The sequence below is a fragment of the Lissotriton helveticus genome, chromosome 4_1, assembly GCF_964261635.1.
Source record: "Lissotriton helveticus chromosome 4_1, aLisHel1.1, whole genome shotgun sequence".
Classification (NCBI taxonomy): Eukaryota; Metazoa; Chordata; class Amphibia; order Caudata; family Salamandridae; genus Lissotriton; species Lissotriton helveticus.
Window position 1 is genome coordinate 660,377,584 of NC_136063.1, and position 23,428 is coordinate 660,401,011.

Here is a 23,428-nt window from a genome sequence, read left to right on the forward strand (position 1 = left end):
GCAAATGGTGGACACACACAAGAGCTACTACTCTTTTGCTCTTGCTGACAGGTTGGAGTGGAGGAAAAAAATGGGGAAGCAGTAGTGAAACTTTTTTTCCGTGGGCGTGTAGCCCCCAGGTAGCCACAGTTCTGGTGTGGGGTAAGGGCTTCACAGATCAAGAGATGGGTTCTGTCTGTTTGGAATGGGTAGAATAGTGTATTCTGCTATAGCAAGATGCTACACTACACAGGAAGTCATTAGGTGGGAGTGGTACAGGTAGCCCATTGGCTAGTAGTCTCCACCCAAATTGGCCAAAAAAAGGACACACACTGGCCATTAAAGTGGCAGTCCTGGGCCCAGGCCTCTGGTCACATCTGTACTGAAGAGTGAATAGAAGAACTGCCCTGCTGTTCATTAGACCTAATAAAGACAGGCTGCACCAAGGCTAGACTTCAGCTGCAGCTCCTTGAGCTAGCAAGTAGAAGACTGCTTGTGGTACCCTGCTTGAGAAAAAGCGCCCTCAAACCTCAGACAGAAGAAGAGACTCCAAGAGTCAGCTGGCTGACTTCCAGTTACAGCTTTAGAGGAAAGTTGAAGGAGCCTGACTTGGAGAGTTGGGACCTAAGAACGCCTGACCGCCGCTGACAGCCAAAGTGCAGCCTGGGAGACCGAGACTCAACCCATATAAGCTGCATCTGAGACCGCTGGACCCAGAAGACTCGTCAGAATCCACTTTAGTCGCCCAAAAAGGAAGTTACCAACAGTTAAAGGGAACTGCTGGTTTCACTGTAACTGGAAACAAGTAGGCCACTTAAAAGTGTTTTTTGGATGGATTTAGAGGGACATCGGCCCCTGTAGTCAAAGTCTCCTCATTGTGTTTGTAGACTTAATAGCCGCCCCAAGAACCCCCCCACGCCCCGACTCCATGTCACCAGAAAAACATCTTCAGCATTGTGTATCCTATGCATCAGGACCACTACACTATTGTCTATGGATTTCTCAGACGGAGTCTGGAACTGGACTGGACTGGAGACTGCTTGGACCGCGATGTATGTGTCCAGCCAAGCTTCTTTGGCCCCTGTGACTCACCCCCCTGCCGTAGTTGGTCACCCAAAGTAGGCTGGAGTATTAGTTTACAACTTTATAAAAGTTTTCAAATTTTCCCTACGAGCGTGGTCCATTATAACAATGTATTTCTTTGAATTAAAAAGCTGTGATTTATTGTTCATTTAAAAATTAAAATCTCCAGAATTCCCTTGGATATTTGACACAGAGGTATGATTTGGAAGATAAAAATATAACCTATTTTCATAAATGGGTACTGGATTTTTATTGAGTCTTGTTTGTTATATTCTGCTGTTTTAGTACTTCTTAATGATTTACACTTGTTTCTTTGGCAAACCCCGAGTGTTCAGAGTCATAGCTCTCTGGGTTGAGCTAAGTTTTCCAACCAAATCTGACTGGACCTAGTACAGGTGGAGAGTGTATTACTGCGAGTGCTCTTCACAAGTACGCAGTGGTAGGTTCACTGCTGATGGTGGGAGGGTAGTAGGTTCTCCTATTTTTATTTGAATTTAAGGATCTCTTTTTGGGGGATAGTCGGTTCATTTCATTTATGGTACCTGGACAGTATCCCTTTTTTCTGAAAAGTTTAAGATTTATTTTTAATGCAAGTAATGATTTGGGGATTCTAGTGGCCCATAACTGGGAGCAGGAAGAGTTGATGTGGTTTAAGTACCGCACCACCACGCCATCTTTTCGAATAATGTTTATGCACTATCAAGTTATTTTAATAGATGTTTCATAAAAGAACGAACTTCGGTTTTAAAAAAAATACATTCAAAAATAGCCTTTTTCATTATAAATGCATGTAAATTTTTTTTTTTACACATTTTTTCATTCATAAAGTAACATCTCTATATTTCATTTCTATATTCTTCCATGCGAATCTGAGATGAGTGTGGAGGTAAAAATAACCATTGAGGGCACAGAAAATTATCCAGAGGCATGACTGATCATGTTGCATTAAACATATAAAATATGTGTATTCATTATGTTACCATTGGTTGCTGCATAAGTTTTTCACCATAAATATTGATAAAAGCAGCAATATGATCACAAAGCACTATCAGATATTGTAGTGTGTCTCTCCTTTGTGCACTGGTATAATTTTCTCACATTGGAATGACTAGAAAATGGTTACACTTCAACATAAATTTAATATTTTACTTAGCGGACTGAAAGAAATACAAAAAGGTGACATTTATTCATTGAGATCTAGATGAATTCATAGTTCTTAAGTCTTCTCTGTAGACGACGCTCATGAACTGTAGTACTCCACTAATCGCTCATCTGTTGGCTTAAGGATTTTCTTTTCAGTCATATTTACCAACCATCCAGGAGCCAAGCCAAAGAAAATTTGACGAGGGTCTTTGCGCATGCTCAACATTTTGTAGCGTTCATCTTTTGTAATGTCTGGTAAAACATAGCCGTACTTCCTTGCAAGTGCAAGCCTGGCTTCTTGGATAGCTGCAGGATCAGCCAGGTAGCCGCGGTTGTTAGCATCAGTGTAGTAACGAACAAGGTCTTCTGGTGGCAGCATGCGTTTCGGTATTGGCTTCCCTTGCACGAAAAATGGCACTGGCTTGCAAAGAATCTCTGCAATAAAGGAATACAAACTAGTCAACACAAATCCAAAAGAAAAACACATTTTAACTGTTCCAGTTAAAACACACCATGGAATAAAGTGTGCAATTGTGGTTGATACTAATATACACATTACTTTATCCGACTAACCAGCGGATCATTACTTCATATGGAAAACTAAATGAACTAATGAATGCATATTTAACTGCGGGCATAAACCCCAGGTATTGAGTATTAAAATCACAGCGTACAGGATACATTTAGTCCCGTGGAAAATCTACTTGTAATAGTAGATTTCCTATGGTGATATGTTTGGGGTTCGGGAGGGTCAAGGCTGTTCCCGAAGAAGTGGTAGGAGTGACAATGGGGGGGATTCCGTCCCTGGAAGACAGGAACAAAAGTAAAATACATATTAAAACTTACATTAGAGGAATAAATGTAGTGGATAGGATGCAATCACTGAAATCTACAACCAATGTAGATTTCTGTGAGTTGGGATGTTTGTTTCAACTATTAGAAATAAACATCCAATAAACAAGTTATTCACTTCTTTAGAAGGTTTGTGAAATTGCCCCTTTATGTCCAGTAGTGTTGTAGCCCTGTTTTGAAACTTTTTTATTCCAATGTCAATAGCGATTAAAAAAGTGCTCACACTTTTTTACTTATTGAGGACTTTTTTTTAAAGCTCTCCTGGTTACCTTTCAGTTAAGAGCGCTGCAAATGATGACAAATACAGCATCCGGTTTGTAACACAAACCAGAGTCTAACCTAGTAGGATGAATTACCATGTCAGATGTTAATTGGTCACTTCCCTGGTCTTGTTCTGTTCCTTTACATGCAAGTCTGAGTCGTTTGGTTAAGAACGGTTACTTGAAATGCTTGTAACTAGCTTCATAATTAAAGTTAGTGTTTATGGCATTTCAAAATGCTGAACCTAATGGTGTGCTAAATTTAAGCTCATTGCCTAATCAGGTTGGGCAGGTCTCTGATAGGATGGCAATGAGATGCCCATTGCTTCAAGTAAGCAAGGCATTTGTGCCACTATACTTTGTGGACAGTGTACAGCAGTTTAAATGTAAATCACAACATCATCTAGAAGCCAATGGAGAGCTTTTAGGGTGGGTTTGATGTGGTCCCGCTTATAGAGTTAAAGGTATAGTCTGGCTGCCTGAATGTGAATTCTTTGGAGCAGTGATCTGAAACACTTTGAGATGCCAAAATAGATGTTACAAAAGAAAAGGCATGCAAGACAGAGGGCCATCATCAGCTCAACTCTTTGGCCAGTCTGGAGAAGTGGAAACTTGCTGACTCCCTTTGTCATGATAAAGACTTGTGGGGCAGATTTTATGTTCCAAGAACTAAGGGTCCGCTAATGAAGTCTCTGCTTACTAAAATTTTTGACTTCACCATAGTCATGCACAAGAAGCCCTCTCTCAGCCAGGGAAATACAGTCTCCAAGCATGTGGAGATAATGGTGTAGTAATGTCCCTTCTGGGCTCGCGCTGGCTCTCTCTTAGTTTAGCGTATTAAGATATTTTAGGCTGCCTTTGTTTTGCACAGCCACACAGAACACATTTGTTTTCATATCATTGTTTTTAGGAATACGCTGTAGGTGTTTGTTAGAAACGGGAAAGACCCCAGGCGAGGCAGGAACCACCATTCTAGTCAGGGTATACTACATACACACTAAAAGATAACCTGTGTTCAGCCTTTGGTAGCTTGGCACAGAGCAGTCAGGCATATCTGAAGAGGCAATGTGTAAAGTATTTGTGCAAAACACACAACAAAAAGACTACACATAAGTTTTGAAAATAGAGAATATTTATCCGAGCAAAATAAGACCAAAACAACAAAAATCCATGAAGTAGAGATATGAATGTTTAAAGATTAAATGCAAAAATAGGCCTCAGAAGTCACTAGCGGTCAAAAGATTACTTGAGAACTGATCAACACAGGCCAGCTGCAGGACCCAGACAGAACCTGCTGCATCGTCGTCGAGTCACGTCAAGGGGGGGCGCAAGGCATCGTCAAGCTCCGTTGAAGTGAAGTTGAAGCAGCGCTAAGCATCATCCTTGAGTCATGCAGGCTGTGGATCTGCTGTGGCTGGGCAGTCTTTGCATCAACGTCAAAGGGTGATGCAGCAGAATTTCACACAGTAGATGCAATGAGTCGGTTTTTGCAGAAATTAGTTGCAGAACCCACTTCAGAGGCCCCGAACTTGGAAGGGGCACCTAAAACAAAGGTAGGACTCAAAGAAGGAAGAGGCCAGCAGCACCAGCAGAATTGCAGATAATCTTGTGTGTCCCTGAGACTTCAGAAAACAGAAAGCAAGCCAGCAAGCCCTTGGCGATCACTTGAAGGGAATGCAGAGTCCTTCCAGCAGAGTCAGGGAGCAGCAGCCACAAGCAGAAAATCTGTCCTTTCCGAAAAGTAGTCCAGTTGAGTCCTTCAAGCAGCACAGCAGTGCTTTTCACAATCCAGATCCAGAAATGTCCGATTTTAGGGGCTCGGAGACCCAGCAAGTGCCTTTGCCGAAGGGAGTGACTTCAAAGCAGCACTCTAAAGTGCACAAGGATCCCTTTCAATTCAGTCCTGTCTGCCAGGCTACCTGTGCAGGGGTAGTCACTCCTTTGTGCGGGGACAGGACACTACTCATTGAAGTGAGTCATCCCCTTAGATTCCTCCCTGCTCAGGAAGACCCATCAGAAATGCAAATGAGTGCTCAGAATGCAGACGAACCTCACCTTCCTGTGTTTGCGGCCGTCTAGAGGGAATGCACAAAGTGTATATGACACCCATCCCAGACGAGTATTGGAGACAGGCTGTCGGGCACAAAGAGCAGTAAGTATAGAGAAATGACCTCTTTTCTAACAGTGGCATTGCTAAAATAGTAATGTTAAATCCAACTTCACCAGTAAGGAGGATTTATCATTACTATTCCAAACATATTAAACACAAAAAAGCTACTCCTCTATGACCAGGAATTACACCTTAAAAGTGCATTATGGAATTCCCAATACTGGCATTGAGAAGGGTAGGCCGCAGCAGAGACAAACGAAATAGGCTGTTTGTCATTACCAGGACTTGTAAGACATAAAGGTACATGTTCTACCTTGTACTTACATAGCACCCTGCCCCTAGGGATACCTAGGGCATACCTTAGGGGTGAGGTACATGTAATAAAAGGGGAGTATGAGACTAGGCACGTGGTTTTAAAAGCCAAGTCGAAGTGTCAGTAAACATCTCACACAGGCACTTCAGTGGCATGCCTGAGGCAGGTTTTTAAAGGCTACTTGTATGGGTGGCAGAATGAGTGTGGCAGACCCTTACTTACTTAAGTACTTTATTCAGTTAAAATTAATAACCATAAAAAGCAAACAGCATAAAATTTCATATACAACATAGTTTTACACATAATTCCCTATCCAAATCAGGTTTCCTTGTGAACAAACAATAAGAAGTCGATCCAACAAAAGAGATTTAACAATTTAAAAACAATAAAAAGTATAAAAAGGCATGTGAAGCTATGCTTGATCTATAAAAAAAACAACAACAAAAAAAACACTTGGCAACATCAGTTAGAATTCGAATTCATTGGATTTGGCATCGCCATAAAGTACTTCATATGGGAAAAAGTGTCTGTGCTTTATGGACGGTAATTGGGACGATATCCTTATCCTAACAGTTCAGCCTGTGTACGCCATAGAGTAAGTCATAACGGTTGAAGGTAGGTATCCTGTAACTGCTCGGTACGGGACCTCTCCCACACTTCAAGTAGTTTTCCTCTACACTCCATCTTGAGGGTGGCGGATGAGCGATTCTGGGATAGAAATCGCACAGTTCCCTTGTTGCTATTGGCCCGTCTCCTGTTTGTGGCTTCCACCTACGAAGAAATGGGACGACCTGGTTATCCCTGAAATTTACAATTACCAGGTCTCCAGCTAAGTCCTTGGGACGGGATCCTACCCACCCCACCCTTCTAACATTTAGGATACTACCATCAATATTTGGTGGAAGGGGTCTATTTTTGGTTAACCAAAATGATACCTTGTTTTTAAGGTCCTGATAACCTTCAACTTTCCCGATTGTAAGCTCGGGCACTCCCGAAAGGACACACACAAAGGGTGCTGCCTCTGGAGGTAAGTTTATACAATTCATTTTTCTTTGCATATTACCCTGATTAGCAAAAGACCCCTCAGCTACGTTAATCAGTCCTGCTCTAGGAGCAGAACTCAGTACTTTTGGTGATTCTTTGGGTACTTCCTTGGCTTTTGAAGCTAATAATCTAGTAGCGACTGGTCGGTATTGGGCCATTTTGCTAGGCATATTGGAGGCAGCTAAGTTCTGAGTTTGCTTGTGCCCAGACATTCTATTTGTACGCATGTTTGCCTTGATGGATTCTTCTATCATCGTGACCTTTTCCCCTATTCTATCCATCCTTACTATCAGCGGGGATATTAAGGTTTTAACCAGTTCTTCAAGCTGGGCCAATAGTTTGGATGGTAAAATAGATACAGGAGTCTCCAATGTTAGACATGCCTTAGATATTTCTGGAGTGGTGGCAATGACCAGTGGGGGACTTGAGTTTATTTTCTGTTGTTTCGCTAGCCTCCCTATATCTTCCGCACCTTTACGCTCTCTGTTGGCAAGAGGGACCTGAGGGAGTACTATCGGTTGATTGTTAACTATGTCTGTTATTGGGAGGTAGGGTTCAAGAGGACTTTTATTTAATTGAGGTGATGCACTAAACTGGGGGTTTCTATTCTCCATGGGGCTTGCCGGAGCACCAGATTGCTCCTTTTCCTGATCTATTAAGATGTACCTGCTGTTACAGATTTCATTTAGTTCCCTCATTAAGGAGGAGTTAGCTAAATCTGTTGGCATCGTGGGGGATTGTATACTGGGTGAAATTTCTGTGGCAAGACTATGTTCTACTCTCTCGATTGCCGATGATACCCTGGTTAGATAGTGGTCCAAAGTCCCCTTGATTGAACCGTTCTGAGACAAAACTTGTTTGGCGGCCCCTTTAGAAGACATGGTGCAACTGACTATTGAGCAATACACAGTGAAATAGTCAGGTGGGTATCTTAATTACCAGTATTTTGTCCCTTTAAAGAAACCAAAAGAGTTCGTAGGTAGTCTCTAGGTGCGTGTACCTTGGGTCGTATCCTTAGTCCCGCAAAACCAAGAGAGGTTGCCCAACCCGACCTCCTCTGACGGCCACAGACGGCCCGCCCTCTGCCCGGGCTCAGCCCGGCGCCGCCCGCGCGCGTCCCGTGACGCGGGGGCACTCGCTGGACTTAAGAGCACCTCCGGGGGCGGGACAGGGCGTGCGCGACTTCCGGTCGCGTGGGCCGCTGGGAAGTGTAGTCCGCTGTGCCACGATGTCCAGATGGTGGCAGGCGGCTGGAAAGCAGGAGGGCTGGCTGTCCCCGTAGATGCAGCGCGGAAAAGCTGCGACGCTCCTACCACCCTCCGGTCAGTGATGGTGTGTCCCCCGCTCCCCCGAGGCACTCGCTGGACTTAAGGGCACCTCCGTGGGCAGGACAGGGCGTGCGCGACTTCCGGTCGCGTGGGCCGCTGGGAAGTGTAGTCCGCCGTGCCACGATGTCCAGATGGTGGCAGGCGGCTGGAAAGCAGGAAGGCTGGCTGTCCCCGTAGATGCAGCGCGGAAAAGCTGCGGCGCTCCTAGCACCCTCCGGTCAGTGATGGTGTCCCACCCGCTCCCCCGGGGCACTCGCTGGACTTAAGAGCACCGCCGGGGGCGGGACAGGGCGTGCGCGACTTCCGGTCGCGTGGGCCGCTGGGAAGTGTAGTCCGCCGTGCCACGATGTCCAGATGGTGGCAGGCGGCTGGAAAGCAGGAGGGCTGGCTGTCCCCGTAGATGCAGCGCGGAAAAGCTGCGGCACTCCTAGCACCCTCCGGTCAGTGATGGTGTGGCAGACCCACTAGTAGCATTTGAAGTACATGCCCTGGTCATATGGTAAACCACTTTACAAGGGACCTAGTGCAACAAATATGCAAATCAGGTATTCACCAATATCATCATGTTTAGGGGAGAAGCGCATGCACTTTAGCACTGGTCAGCAGTGGTAAAGTGCTCAGAGTCCTAAGGCCACCAAAAAGAATCAGCACAAATGGAGGCAGAATGTTGGGGGAACGACTACCCTAAAGATGACAGATATAACAATGGTGCTTTGTTATTCATCGATTCTTCTCTGGAGTCAGTCTGCACATTTTGAACAAGGTTGACAAGCATAAATACCTTAATGAACAGTTTTCCTTCCCTAGTCAGCAACAACTCCTAACGTTTTAGGCATAACATGCAGCTTTCCAACACAGTATTTTTATCATATAAACGGTGTCTTCCAGCAAAGAGACCTGTCCTGTAACAAAAGCACAGACAGCCTTGTGTAAATGGAGTTTACACTCATGATGCGGACCACTTAACAATCACACCAGGCATGGGGTCCATTGCTCTTAGACCTGTCACCTTGGCGGGAGCCTCCCTTCCACTTTTTGCTGATGTTCCTCATGTGGTTTGCTGGTGTTAGCTGCTCAGGGCAATGTGCCACTGCCAACCAGTGCCACAGTGCAAGTGCTCCCTATGAAAAGTGTATACATTGATTGGTTTCCATGATTGGCTTATTTGGTTTACTGTCAGTTTCCAGTAAAGTGCACCAGGAGTGTCAGGGCTTGTAAATCCAAATGCTGCTGGCGGGCCTGCAGCACTGGTTGTGCCACCCACAGAAGCGGCCTAGTAAAATGTGTCTAAGGTCTACCATTGCAGAACCTGCATGCAGTCTGGTACGGTCATGCTGGCTGGGCAAGTGCACCCACTTGCCAGCCCTAAACCTTCCCTTTACTTCATGGGAGTCACCCCTAAGGTAGGCTCAAGGGCAGGGTGCATTGTAAGCTAATGGTAGGACAAGCCCTGATGTGTGTGGCATGTCCTAATAGTGAATTACAGCCATTTTCGTTTTTCACTATTGTAAGGCTACCTGTTCTTATAGTTTAGTATGCCTGAACTCAGAATAATAAAATACTTCTTTTAGTAAAGTTTATTTTAATATCAGGTGTTTGCAAATGCTACTTTGAGAAAGTTCGCATTTGCTTGCCTGACCATTTCAGCCCGCCTCTGCTAGGATGTGTATCTGCTGTCTAGTTTCTGTGAGTGAAAGGGGTGGGGAATTCCAGGAGACAGTTTGGGCTGCCAGGTGGTGAATAGAGAGATTACCCCCAGGATAGGTGGGAGGAGTGCCCCTTGATTCTGAATAGGGCTGTGCTCTGCCACCACAATGCTGGCTCCACCTCCTGCAGAGCGTCTGATGTTTCTGCCCTGCACCCTGAAAGAAGAAGGCAGCTTCCTGTAAACAAAGTGCTCCAAAACTGGGTTAAACCAGGCTCAGCCCCTCTGGCCTGAAAGACAAAAGAAACTGTGTATAAAAGTAGGAGCCCTGCTCCTAAACATTAGATCCTGTTTTAACCACGAAGAACCTCTGCCCGACAAGAAGGACCAGGAGAAGCTGAAGGAGGAAAGACTGTCCCTGACCTGGGGGACTGGCCTGCAGTTGGTGCCTAGCTGAGAAAGGAGAGGAAAAGACCAGAAAGGACTTTGTAGAACTTGTGCCTGAACGATCTCCAAGGGCCTGAAAGTGAGCTGGTCCCCTGAACTGAGCCCCAGGACCATTGGGCTCATCCTGCCTTCGCCCGTCTGCTGCTGATCCGCTGTGTCCCTCCCTCGCCAGAGCTGTGATCCCCGTGCGCCTCTTTGGGCCGTGACCCCTGTGCTTGGCTGCCCCTGCCGTCCGTGAGCCCCGCTCGAGTCTGAGCCGCTCACGCCACACACCGCTGGGCCGCCCGCACTCCGTCACCTCGCCCGCATCTGTACGCACCGTGTGCCTCACCCCTCCCGCCGGAATTCGACTCTGGTGCGGTTCCCAAGCCCCGGACGGCCCGGTCTATCAAGACGTACTTGGCCGCCCCGCTTCGCACCCCCGAGTCTCAAAAGGCCGCGCCGCACGAAGAGAGCCGCTGGTACGTGCCGTACTAGCCGCTCCGTGCCACGCCTGCCTGTATCCGGACGCCGCCAGCCCTGCATACCCGAAGGCCTGACCAACAGCACCGCGTACTAGAAGAGTACGCCACGAATTCCCAAGTGTACACAAAGAGTACACCCCGCAGGCCTTGACGACGCCTAGCCCCATGAGCCGCTTTAAGCCCCAGACCGCCCGCACCTCTCCTCATCGTCCCGCTCACCTCGAGGGGGCTCTGAGCCGGACAGCTCCGCGGAGAACCGCCGGCCCCGTCCCGTGTTCGCCCTCACCTGTGGCTGCGCCTGAAACGCCTCGGACACGTACAGCAAGGTACAGTGTACTCGAACTCGATCCGGAGTTCGCATTGGATCCAAGGTCCGCAACGTTCGTTTTCCCTGCCGTTTTACACTGACCAACGGGTCGCATCACCAGCGCGTAGCGCAACGACCCCCAGATACCTTGCTGCCAGAACCCTAAAGAACTTTTGCCTTTTTAAATCTTGTGGCCTCATTTCCCAATGTTATAATGGTCTTGTAAGTAAACCTGCATATGAAGTATATTTTTACATAAAGTCTATGTATTTTTGATACATAACTTACGCCTGGTGTCCATTTGTGGTGGGTCTTTGATATTCCTGTATGTGGTCATAAATGCTTAACTGACTTAGCGCCCTGAGGATTAGCCTTATCTGCTCGCGCCGCGCAACCTAAAGGGTGAGCAGAGGTTATTCTTAAGGAGTAGTTCCCTTGCCCCGACTGGAGGAGAGGGTCCCTGTTTGTCACAAGTGCATACCTGTGCCAACCAGAGACCCCCAGATCTAACAATTGCTAATTTCAGGGATCACAAATATATCCCTTTGCTTACACAGTAAGAATAGCCATAGACAGATAATTTGCCATGGTGGGGTTGTTTATTGTATACAGCTTGCTAATAATGCTGATTACGTTGCTTGGTTGTATTTGCCTACTTATCGGAGAACATATGCTTCATATTAGACTAGGATAGTTTAAAAGAATGCATTGTAAATTTGTATTATTTTCTTTGTTTTCCAAGGGCACGCGCATGAGTAAGAGATGAAAGGTGATTATCTGTTTCCACGATTACCTTGGAGACTAGAGGGTCATGTTCTAGGTTGCCAAAATCATCAGCTACTTTAGGAAGGTTAGGAGAGAGACTGTGAGTTAGCCAGAATTTGGGCCTGCATATACTGACATTGCAGAGAGTCTCAGTCCCTACATTCCGATGTCCTGTCAAACTAAGGCACAGTTCTGCTTACCAGCAGAAACCCTGCGACAATGGCTGGGTTCTTTGGGATGTTTGCTAAGCAGACATTGATTTGTGTGCCATCTGTGCACATTAGAAGTCATCTGATGCTGTTCAGGAAGCTGTGACAAGTGCAGAATATGGCTATTGAAAAGAAGACAATTCTGAGGATCTCTGCAGTTCATTAAGCAAGTGAACAATTTGACTGAGGCAATACTAACTTTGGGACGGCCACTGAGGCGGCTGATGTGCCCATTTTGATGTGAATTCAAATGAACATTTGCAAAGGATGTGGCTAAGTTCAATGTATATTTAAAGTTAGCTCATCACCACATTTTCCACAATTTGGCTGATAAAAGGGGACGTTGGATATAAACTGGTAGCTGGTCACTATTTTGTTGTGTAAGGATGGAGTTTTCTACAGGAGTCTGGTGATCGTGCTTCTCATAGTTTAAATAGAGTAGTGAGGCATTGATCATGTTAGTTGAATAATCCATGACAAGGAAGAGAAAAGAGGGATTGGAGATAAGCAGCTGAGCAGTGATCAAGGGACAGTAGGATACTTTTACGCTGAGAATCGGGTTCAGGACTTCAGTTGATGCAAGAGGTTTAAAAGAGATGAACAAATAAACAGTAGTGTAAGAGGTTCAATCTTAAAGTAAAATGGCACATCTGGAGTACTGATGATGAAATTATGGATTCGAAGAACTTTGGGTGGTCTTCACAAGGTTTGATACACGTAAAAGTTGCGTTTTTATAGTTTCTGGGTTGGACAGTTCCCGACCTTGAAGATTTCCTCTGACTGATTAGGGCCTTGTGCAAGTGGTAGGCCACTGGAAGCCTTTTTGGCTCGCTTTATAGCTTTCTGCTTACCTATCCTATGTCGCTTGTAGTAGGTTTTGGCCGATTTTTTTGATTTACAGCATCGGCGTTCCAATAGGAATGTTACACAAGATCCATGTGCTCAAGTTGCAATATATTTACGTTTTAGCTTTAGAACGTCAAAGTCTGAGCAAAGAAGGCAGGGGAACTTTCAGAATTATAAATCAAAAAGAATGAATGCACTTAAATCTGTAAAAAAAGCAATACATAGGAGATGTAGTAAACTGTAGAAAGAAAGTTAATGAGTAAAGGACATTGCAGGGCAGACTGTAATCAAGACTTAAGAATATCTCATAACTAAAGAGATTAATTTCATTCACATGAATATATGTTCTTCATCTGCAGGCTGGAAGGATCGTTTAAAGTACAACAAGCCTTTGCTCGTGGGCAGAGTCTGAGAACCTGTGAAAGGTAGAGACATCTGATCTGGAACTGGTACACCTTTCCTTTATTAACACTCAACCTCCCTCACCCCTTCCACTAAATCATGGTCCCTCTGCCCAGGCTGATGAATACAGCTGAAAGGAGCTGCTGCTCTCTGTTCCACAAACAGATGTGGCTGGATTTGCTTCTTTTCTTAAGACTCCTAGAGGGGTCACATACTATTTTGTCAATAATATTAACTGACACTCTCCCCAGAAAGTGTCATGTAATTAGGCCTTCCATAGCATACTAACCCAAACGTTTAGGATCATAGAATTTTTACATCTGGTCTAACACATTTCGTACACTGCTGTGTGTGAGAACATTGTGTGGTTACACTCCCTTTACATCGCTTTCAACACCTGCGTGGTTCTCCACCGAGCTTGACATTGCACTCGCTCTTTTGTTTGCATTCCTTACCTTTGCACTCTGAGTTCCTTTCCCCTGCGCGTGCCCTCCATTTTTCTTCACCCCTGTGCTCCTATTGCTTCACCCTTCTTTTGCTTTGCTCCTCACCATCCTGTTGCTTCCTTCCCTCCATGCTGCTTACGCCATTTTGTATCCCCTCACCCCTTCGCTCTATGTTGCCCCCCCCTTCCAATTTGTTTACCCTCGTCTCTGCTACTTTTTTCTTTATTTTTGTATACATATCCAACTAGGGTCGGTAAACAAAAGGATTTTTTTTATTATTAATTTGTAGGCAAATGCATGTTTTGTGCGTGCACCTAAAAAGTGACATGGACGGCTGTCTCATAAGCATTTTGTTATTTTTTTAAAGGGATGCTGTACAGCATGTCTAGAACCACTGACAAAGCCAATAGGTCCCAAAAGTGAGGCAGATTGGCTTTTGCCAATTTTAAAAAAAAGTTTTAAATGAATGAATGAGCTATTTGCAAAGCACGCAGCTGTCAAAAAGACGTACCAGCGGATTCTTGTTCTTAATAGCAGCAATGGCCAGCTCTAATGCCCATTGCACTTCAATGTTAATTTTTGCAACTAAACTATCAGTATTCTGGCAGTTTTAGAAGTCTGGAGTACCGTTTTATCGTTGCTGAATACTGTCAAATATTGAAACTGTCATTCCACACAAAGCACTCTGCAATGAAATCTTGCATGATATACTCACCCAAGCATCTTGGATCATAGAATGAAGTTGTAATCACACCCCCATTTTTCTCTATCGCAGCAATGGCCAGCTCTGATGCCCACTGCACTTCAATGTTAACTTTTGCAGCAAAAATGTCAGCTCCCTGAAAGTTTTAGAAGTCTGGAGGTTAGTAATGATATTAAAAAAAGTTTAGAACTTCATTTACCTAGCAAAGAGCGTTTCTTTAAAATCAGATCCCGTAATATAAATGATCACAAACAACTTGCAAGCAACAGAATTAAATGTCTGAACGCGACACTACTCTTTTGAAATCAAGTTGTGAATTAACACAACTGAATTCCAAACATATGTTAAGCCAAGTTATCTATATAATTCACGACAACAAAGTCGAGGTCTGGTGTCACCTTGAAAAGATACTGCATAGACATACTGCATTGTTATGTTCCCAGCACTTGCAGGAGATCGAATAGACAGAGTTCATTAAAGACTGTATTTATTAAAGTTGTAAATCACTAACCAATAGGTTTTATACGTAAACGCTGCCACCAAGTGGGCAGATTAAAGCTGCCTAAATGACTACGTCTAAGAATATATATCAACAAAGAGAGAGGTAGGGAGGGAGCAACACTCTTTATCCCCACTTGACTTATAAGAACAACAATGAAAGAGTGTTACTTGTTTGGAAAACACACAAGTAGTAGAGCACAAAGAAAAGACGACACCTAGTTGGTGTGTCTAGAAAGCCCTCACTCACTGACCTGGTCGGTGACATGCTTCATCATCGGGCCCCACTGGGAGTGACCGAATGTCACCCCAGTGTGCTTCAACGCCAGATTTACTGCGGAGCGGGTAATGTGAAGATGTGAAAGCTAAGTGATAGACTATGTGAAAAAGAGTGACGTGGTGGGTTTAAAAATGCCTGTATTGTATCAAAAATTGATTTAATGGCTGATCAATAAAGACATATTAAAAATGTGTTGGCAAACTAGACCAACTAAGTTGAATGGTCTGTTGCCAGTATTCTTAAGTGATGGTCAACATGTTTCTGCCTATGTTGGTGTAATTAACCTGGCATTCGTCAGGACCTATGGTGAAATAAACCCCGGCGGTATGGACACGCTAAGGCCCACCCTACCAAGGTACGTGAAAGTTAAAAGTCGTCTGAAAAAGTGCAAATGGTAAGGGGGGCCACACATAAAATATCGGTGGTGAGAACCCCTACTGGTCTCTGGATTAGAGGCTCAAAAATTAAAATGCACTTGAAAGGTGAGAAAATATCACTACATAGACCTCGGGAGGGGGGTGACGGGGTATTTGGCACACCGCCCACGACGCCAGGCACCCGTCTGTGAACCTGCACGATCCCTCTGAACCGGGTCTCGTAAATCTGGCGTTGGAAGCACACTGGGGTGACATTCGGTCACTCCCCTTGGGGCCCGATGAAGAAGCATGTCACCGACCAGGTCGGTGAGTGAGGGCTTTCTAGAGACACCAAATAGGTGTCGTCTTTTCTTTGTGCTCTACTACTTGTGTGTTTTCCAAACAAGTAACACTCTTTCATTGTTGTTCTTGTACGTCTAAGAATAGTCAGAAGTGAAGACATTTAAATCAACCCTATAGGAATCAAACATTATTGACGAGCTAAATCCTAACACAGATAAAGCTGGTGCCTTGGTACCCACAAGAAGAAGTTTTATCAAATCAGTTAAGCTGTATGGTGCTGATAACATTAAGCCTGATCTTTGTGCTGCTGTAACAAATACGCTAATGTGTTTATTAGTACACTTGGTCCAAATGACATGCTATTGGGTAACATTTAAACTCAGTATGTGTGGAATAAATCTCTATACTCAGTGACAAAATCTTAGCTAAGGTTTTGCTAGAAGTAGTCGGAAAATAAAACCCCGAAATAAACTCAACTCTTATGGCACAAAATCCTAAGAAACACTGGCAATTCCAATAGGTCTGGCTTATATTCGAAAGTGCCTCTTCAGTTACAAGAGCGCTTAGGTACTCGATACCTCATCATAAAAGCACTCTGTTACTCATCCCTGCACTAAGTATCCAATCATCAACTCAGATTCATGTTTACATTCATCCACTCACCAGCCACAATAAAACCCACACAAACTCAACAAGCATGTGCAACATAAATTAAAAGAATAGAAGAAGCATAAAGTAAAATGTTCCTGAACAGACACATCGGTCAAGTGTCTGCAATTAGGAAAACGCAAAAGTATGAGAGTGAATGATATTATATAGTGACCTTACTGTACCAATCCAAGATGGCTGACATGTTGCTTCGAGATGTGGCAGTTACCTTGGAACAGTAAACAATTTTACACTATGGACAATACCCTTTAAGATAGCTGCCTAGTTTAGAATCGATGGCCCCGTGGGGTGCAGTGCACTGCAGCGGAAATGAGCAGTAAATAAGAGCCCATCAGAATTGGCCAGGGAACTCTGCGTGCAACAATTTAAAAGAAAATAAACAAAAGAGAAAATAATAAAATGGCAAACCTATCAAATGAAAAAATACAAAACTAGTGACTGGCATACCAACACACTCAATTTCAGCATACAGTGCACATGGGAGCAGGCAAAATGTTGGCTTTCAAATGGCAAACAGAGCCAAATGGCTGTTGAGGGCTGACCTATTGCTGATCAAAGTATGTGAGAAAACGTTTTGCAATTAACCAATCAGGTCTGTAGCCTTTATCATTGGTGTTTTACCATAACCAGTACCGACCTAATGTATTCATCATAAGCTTTGCTATATATCAGTTGGCAAAAAAATAGACAACCTTCCTAAGTGACACTGACCACGGTTCACACAGTGCAAATCTTCTACTATGAGGTTTTATCAGAGGAGGCTAACCAACACCAAAAGTCTTACCTCCAAGGTAATCTGTGAGATTACATGTAACGAAATATGTATATATGGGATTTATCACAGCATAATAATCCACACATCCACCCTAAAAGGCTTATTGTTTTAACATATGCTTTCAGTGATAAATAAGTCAGACCTACTACTTTTGAAATAAAATGTCTTAATGAACACAGCAAACCAATCAGGCATGTATACTTTATCACTGGCTAATAACCATAGCAAAGTCAGGTCCTCATAATAAACAGACCAGACTTATGTAATCGAGCATAACTTTTCCCAGTGAACCAATCAGATATCTAGCATTTCTCATTGACTTGTTAAAATAACCAATTTATACCTACTGTATTGAGCATAAGCTTTCTTACAAATGCAACAGACAAAAACTACAAATATGTACTAAGTTAAAACTGGGAAAAACAAGATTTCCTCCTAAAATGGTAGCAATGATTAACATTATGCAAAGGTTAAACCCTCAGGATTTTTCAAAGGGGTTAACCAACAACATAATCCTTGTTTACTACCGTAATCTGAGAGATTCCATGTAACAAAATACCTGTGTACAGACAATACTATACTGTAATAACGACCCACCCTTAAATGCCTACTGATTTCAAAATATCCATTTCACAGTGAATATGTATGGTGTACTGCCTTTGTCGTTAATTATCACAATAGATCAGACCTATGTTGGCTTATCAAAATAACCATTTCAGGCCTGGCGTGCCGAGCATTAGCTCTTTAAAAGTCAAAGTCTACTCTAAAATTAGCACTCTTTCACCAGAACCATGGGTCTGCACAAATACTGTAGATATAACATGTAGGATTAGCAAATACTTGCAGTATAATTTAGCTGGTTGGGCTAAATGACCTGCGAGAGGCCCCACAACACGTTACCTTAAATTAGTATTAAAATTGTATTTAATTGTCCCACCATAACCACTTCTTTGCTGCCACCTTTATGAACATTTTTAAAATGCGACTGCCTTTGGAAGTACCCATCCAGTGAATGAGGTCTCAAAACCCTCAGCTCACCTCATCAAATTAACATTCTACAATGCCTACTTTTGCTAATTATTAGTAAGGCAGGAGCGGGCAAAACGTTTTTTTTCTCTGTGTATGGCCCTTTAATATCTTGCTTGTTTTACTGAATGGAGCAACACTGCCTTCGCCCTCACTAGACAGTTTACCTGTGCAGATTGGCCAGACATGTCAAGCAATCTCACTTGGTTGGAAGAATTATTGAATGCATGAATGAATGGTTAAATGCATGACTGAACAAGGGATTTATTGAATGCAAGGATAAAATAGCTTGAATGGACTGGTGAATTATTGACTTCATAAATGGATGGGTGAATTGATGTACATCCGAGCGAATTATTGATTGCATGATTAAACAAATTCCTGGATTAATGCTTGAATGGCTGAAATACATTTTGAGGGTCTGTTAAATAATGGATTACTGTACTAAAATGATTAAATATATCTCTAAAGCAAATGATTGAATTAATTCACGCAGTGCACATCTGCAAAGTCAGCCTCCTCATGGCACGGCTAGCTGGATGAGCTAGGTGTACAATAGCAACACCACTGCTTCTCGGGGCAGTGACATCCTCCGTTGTCAGTCGTGGCTCCACCCACACACCCTCCCTTTGTGTTCTCTCTAGCCTCGCCCTCACTCAATAAAAAACAAGCATTGGCAAAGCCAATAAGTCTCTGCAATTGGAGAGCTATTTGCTTTGTCAATGTCTTTTAGCCATGTTGTATAGCGGTCTCAGAGTTTTTTCCCCCCTGACTTTCAGCCATGTTGAACGGCAGCCATGTTGCTATACAACATGGCTAAAAAACATTGACAAAACCAATAGCTTACGCAATGCTGAGACCTATTTGCTTTGCTAATGCTTGTTAAAAACGTCAGTAATCGGTCAATCGTTCTGCAGTCAAAAGCAATTAACATTTTATATTAAAGGATTTGGAAGATAACGTCCTCTATCCTGGCATGTATTATAGGTTAATATAAATTAATTTTTAAGGCCTTTGCCAATGGTCATAACAGTGCTGTATTTATGCATGTGTTGTAATTCTAGAGCATGTAGCCAATAATACAGTTAGAAGGAATAATTCATGTCATGCTGGTTGGGCACTTCACCCAGGAGTAAAATGTTTTGTTTGGGAAGTACTGCTACACAAAACAAAGTAGCAACGACTATACGCATATAGGGCTGTCCAAATCAGAAACATCACATTTTTATACAAAGACGTCTTATGTAGCTGAGAAATTAGCCATTCAGTGGGCACAGAAAAAGGAACAATTATTATTATTTTTTAATTTCACACGACACAGCTAAGCATACATTTTAAATAGAGTCAGAGATGTAACCGAAAAGGTGGTGGCCAAGAAACACTGGAAAATGCCTTTCTCACTGCTCACTGGCTGTCAGGAGCTCAGCGGTGTGCTAAGTGCTGCGATCATGCCTCCGCTCCTAAAAGCAGGTTGAGACTGCAGATTATACAGATGCCATCACAACTTAAAGTGCGTTTTATGGAATACTTTTTCTATAAAACAACAGAAATGAATGTTCGCAAGTTTGCAACCCACTGCCATCATACTGAAGTGATTACAATTACTGGTCTATGAGTGAAGTGTTACAGGTCGCGAGCAGCAATCCATTCCAAAGCAGCCATTGTTTGATTGTTTTGTCTTTTGCTTATGATACCCAGTGTTTGTGAGCCATGATCGAGCTAAAAAAGAATTTTTAAAAAGGAAACTGTTTGGCGCTTTTTTTAAAAACAGTATTTTGGTTTTGCATTAAGGAAGAGAGCCCTGCCGAGCACTCGGACTGCTTTTTTGTTGTTTTTAGGTCGAGGACCGTAGGCTGCGCTTGCGCAGTTCGGTCCGAAGATTTAACGTTTTTTAGTTAGGGGGTTTGAACCCGCCCCTCTTCTCCATTGGCTTGCCTCGTAAATGCTGGCCAGCCATTGGAGGAGAGGGGCGTCACTCCCTTTGAGCCCTGCCTTTTTCGGGGGCATATTTTTTGCGTTCTCTCTCACCGTGACGTCATCCGTCACTCAACAAAAAACACGCCCCAGATTCCGAAAATATCGGAGCTTTGCGGCAGCCATTTCTGCCCGACCGCGCAGAAATGCAAGGTGGGCTTTGGAACTGAGGAACCGGGTTGTAGTCTCCACGTCGGCTCACCACCCTATTATTCTGGGCAAATCTCTTTAACTCCCCCTACCCAAAAACAAATAGCAAACTGATTGTGTCCTTGTGTAATTTAGCCAGTGCTCGTCCAAAGACTTCTAATGTTTTTGAGGCGAGTTCATGCTCTATAAAACTGCCAGAAACAAACAGAAAAAACACCGGTTCGGTTACTTTCTGCGTTTTCAACACCTCTACGTCAATTTTGCTCCCGGGAGCAGACCGAGCTGGCCGCCAAACGGGTCCAGGCGGCGCAGAGTTTGTGGCGCAGGTTCATGCTGACCTCGGAGAGTCTGTAGCCCCCTGGAAAGGCCGCGCCGTGGGGTGCCGCCCTCCCTCCACTGCCCCAGCGCATTTGTTTCACCAAACCAATTGAAATCGTTACAGAAACGAATACGTGCCTTATCAATAGATGTGTGTGACATTTTGCTAGATCCCCAGACACAATTGGATATATGTGTGTGTATGAGTGTGGTTATTTGGCTGTGCCTAGAGCTAACTATAGCTCTAACTATAAATGTGAGAATGTTAATTTGTCTATATGTATACGCATATCAGTACATATACGACACATACACTTTAGTATATACATGTGAAAATGCTATACGCATATGACATATTACACATGCCCAATTATTTATATACATGTTCACAATAAGACGTGTGGGCGTGTGTATAAATATGTTCGGTAATTCTATGTGCGTGATGTGTGTATTTTTATAAAAACAAAGAGTAAATTATAAGTAAAGACCTACAGCCCCAATAATGATGGGTTTGTTTCTGTTTGCCATGTGAAGTTCTATAAAACGCGGTTTGCAATTCCGTGGAAAGCAGTGCCCTTCGCCCGGATGAATAACTCACTGTCAGGGATGCTTGTTAGTGTTTTCGCATTCACTGCTCCCGGGGTCCCTGCGAAAATGTTTGCAAAGCAGGCAGGCAGCAAAGGACGCTGCCAGCCCGGGGGCGTAGAAGGGAGGGGGCCCCGGCTCCACCTGCGCACCAGCAGCACTGCCGCTCTCCCGTGCCCGGGCTGGCACCTGCCGCTCACACCGGGGCAGGGGTTCAACCACCCGCTGTCTGATGCGAGGGCACAGGATGTGCGCGGGGCTCTGCCCTCGGCTGACCTGTGCCACGCTTGGCGCTGGATGTGGTCGAAAGAGCTCCAGACTGCTCCCCGTGGGACACCCCCCCACGCCCCCCCATCCATCCTCCCACCCATGAACCGCGTCTCATTTAAGCTGGTGGAAAAGCATCGCCAACATCCTGGATAGCAGTGGAACTGAGCGGGAAACACAAAAAATCAAAACCAAGAAATGCGGCCTCGCTGCTGAGACCCCTGCTATTGGCAATGTAAATGATAATGCCATTTATTTATGATTTAAAAAAAAAATGTCATGAGCAATGCCAATAGCTCTACCTTTAATAATGCCAAGACCATTGCATTGTAAATGCTTGTTTTAAAACTACGGTTAGGATATGTCCATACAGTCCTTCTTACACTTTCTTTTTTGTGAAACTTTGCCATTTGAAGGATACCTTACTCCTGCAGGATTTCTTTATTCTTCATACAAGTGGGACACCAGGGATGTAGTCAGCTGCCTGGTGTCCTCCTTCCTCCACATCTGATGCCGGGAGAAAGGGAACTGGAGCTACCCTATTTATGAATGGCATAGTAGAAACACTCAATTCCACATAAAGGGGAAAACAGGTTTTCAAATGAGTTATATCATGGCCTCCTAGAACCTGAATCAGATTTCCCACAAAAGAATCTTTAACCCCTGTTCCCCATTGTTGAGACTTTAAATCTCCCATTAGGGTGGGGGGTCATCGTATGGTGTAGGGCTCCACAGACATACTCTTGTAAAATGATATAATGCCGTCAGCCACACCACAGTAGCATGCTTCATTATCAGGGCGCTCTTCGACATTGACACTTGTCCAAGATGCACCTTATTCAAGCTCTTAGCCACTGCCTACATAAGCTAATATTGGAAATAGTTAGAATTAATGCATTACAGTGGGCTATATTTTAATTCCTATCCGCACTACCTATAGGATTAAAAATTCTAGGGTTTATTATAACCTTTACTATGAATCAAGATAGTCAGCATAGTGCGGCTACAATGTATGTCTTAGAAGTTCAGGGGCTTTCTTCAGGACTATAGCCCTACAGTCAGTTTCTATCCCTACTATTCAATCTCTTATTTAGGAATGGTATGTAGTTACAAGGAATCAAAGAACCAAACGTGCTGTCAAGAAAATAGGTACCCTAACACAAGAGCAGTATAAGCACTGATCCCGTAGTTGGTGATTCTGTCATGAGGTGGACAGGAGATGAAGGACAACAAAGAAATTAAGCCATGACAGATGAGAATCCTAGCAAAAGACGCTCTTCTCTTTCATATCTACTCGCCCTTTGTATTTCAGCTACCCGTAAAGCAGATCAGGTGCCTTAAACCCCGTTCTGACCTCCTTAAAGGAGCTACAGGGGGACTGAATTAAAAAGGAGTTATAACGGTCAAAAAATGGTAAACACCGTGCTGAGTGGGGGCTCTTAATAGTTGACCCCTGCCTGCTCCTAAAAAATGAAACTGCTAAGTTTTATTTTTCTTACTGAAATGCATTTTTTTTAAACTGCTTTATTAAAAAAATCAGTCAAAGACATGGTGGTCTGCTGACCCCAGTAGCCCACCATCCCTTCCAGTGCCGGCCATTCCCAATGGGTCGCAAATTGCGACCTGCTTCGTGAATATTGATGAGGCATGTCCCTTGTGACCCATTTGGGAATCGCAAACAGTGTCTCAGGCACTGTTATACATTCCATAATGTGAGTCACAAATTGTTTGTTGCAAAAAATATGATCGCAATTTGCGACTTGTAAAATGGAATGGTGGTACATCTAGTCCAATGTCTTTTATCTATGTATTTTGGTTTGGAGTGTAGTGGATATTTGAACAGAGGCACAGCTTCAGAACTGCCTAGAGGCCTTAGAATGA

The 23,428-nt window shown here is 43.9% G+C and overlaps 1 protein-coding gene across 1 annotated transcript in view; it reads right to left on the reverse strand.

Moving 5' to 3' along the window:
- Positions 1-1,737: 1,737 nt before the first annotated feature.
- MRPL15 (mitochondrial ribosomal protein L15) overlaps positions 1,738-23,428 on the reverse strand; it is a 45,898-nt gene continuing 24,207 nt past the window's right edge. The window contains exons 4-5 of the mRNA XM_078687304.1: positions 14,359-14,482; positions 1,738-2,640 (exon numbers count right to left, since the gene is read on the reverse strand). Of these exons, the coding sequence (XP_078543430.1) occupies positions 2,303-2,640; positions 14,359-14,482 (462 nt within the window). The 3' untranslated portion in view covers positions 1,738-2,302. The remainder of the gene's footprint in view (positions 2,641-14,358; positions 14,483-23,428) is intronic.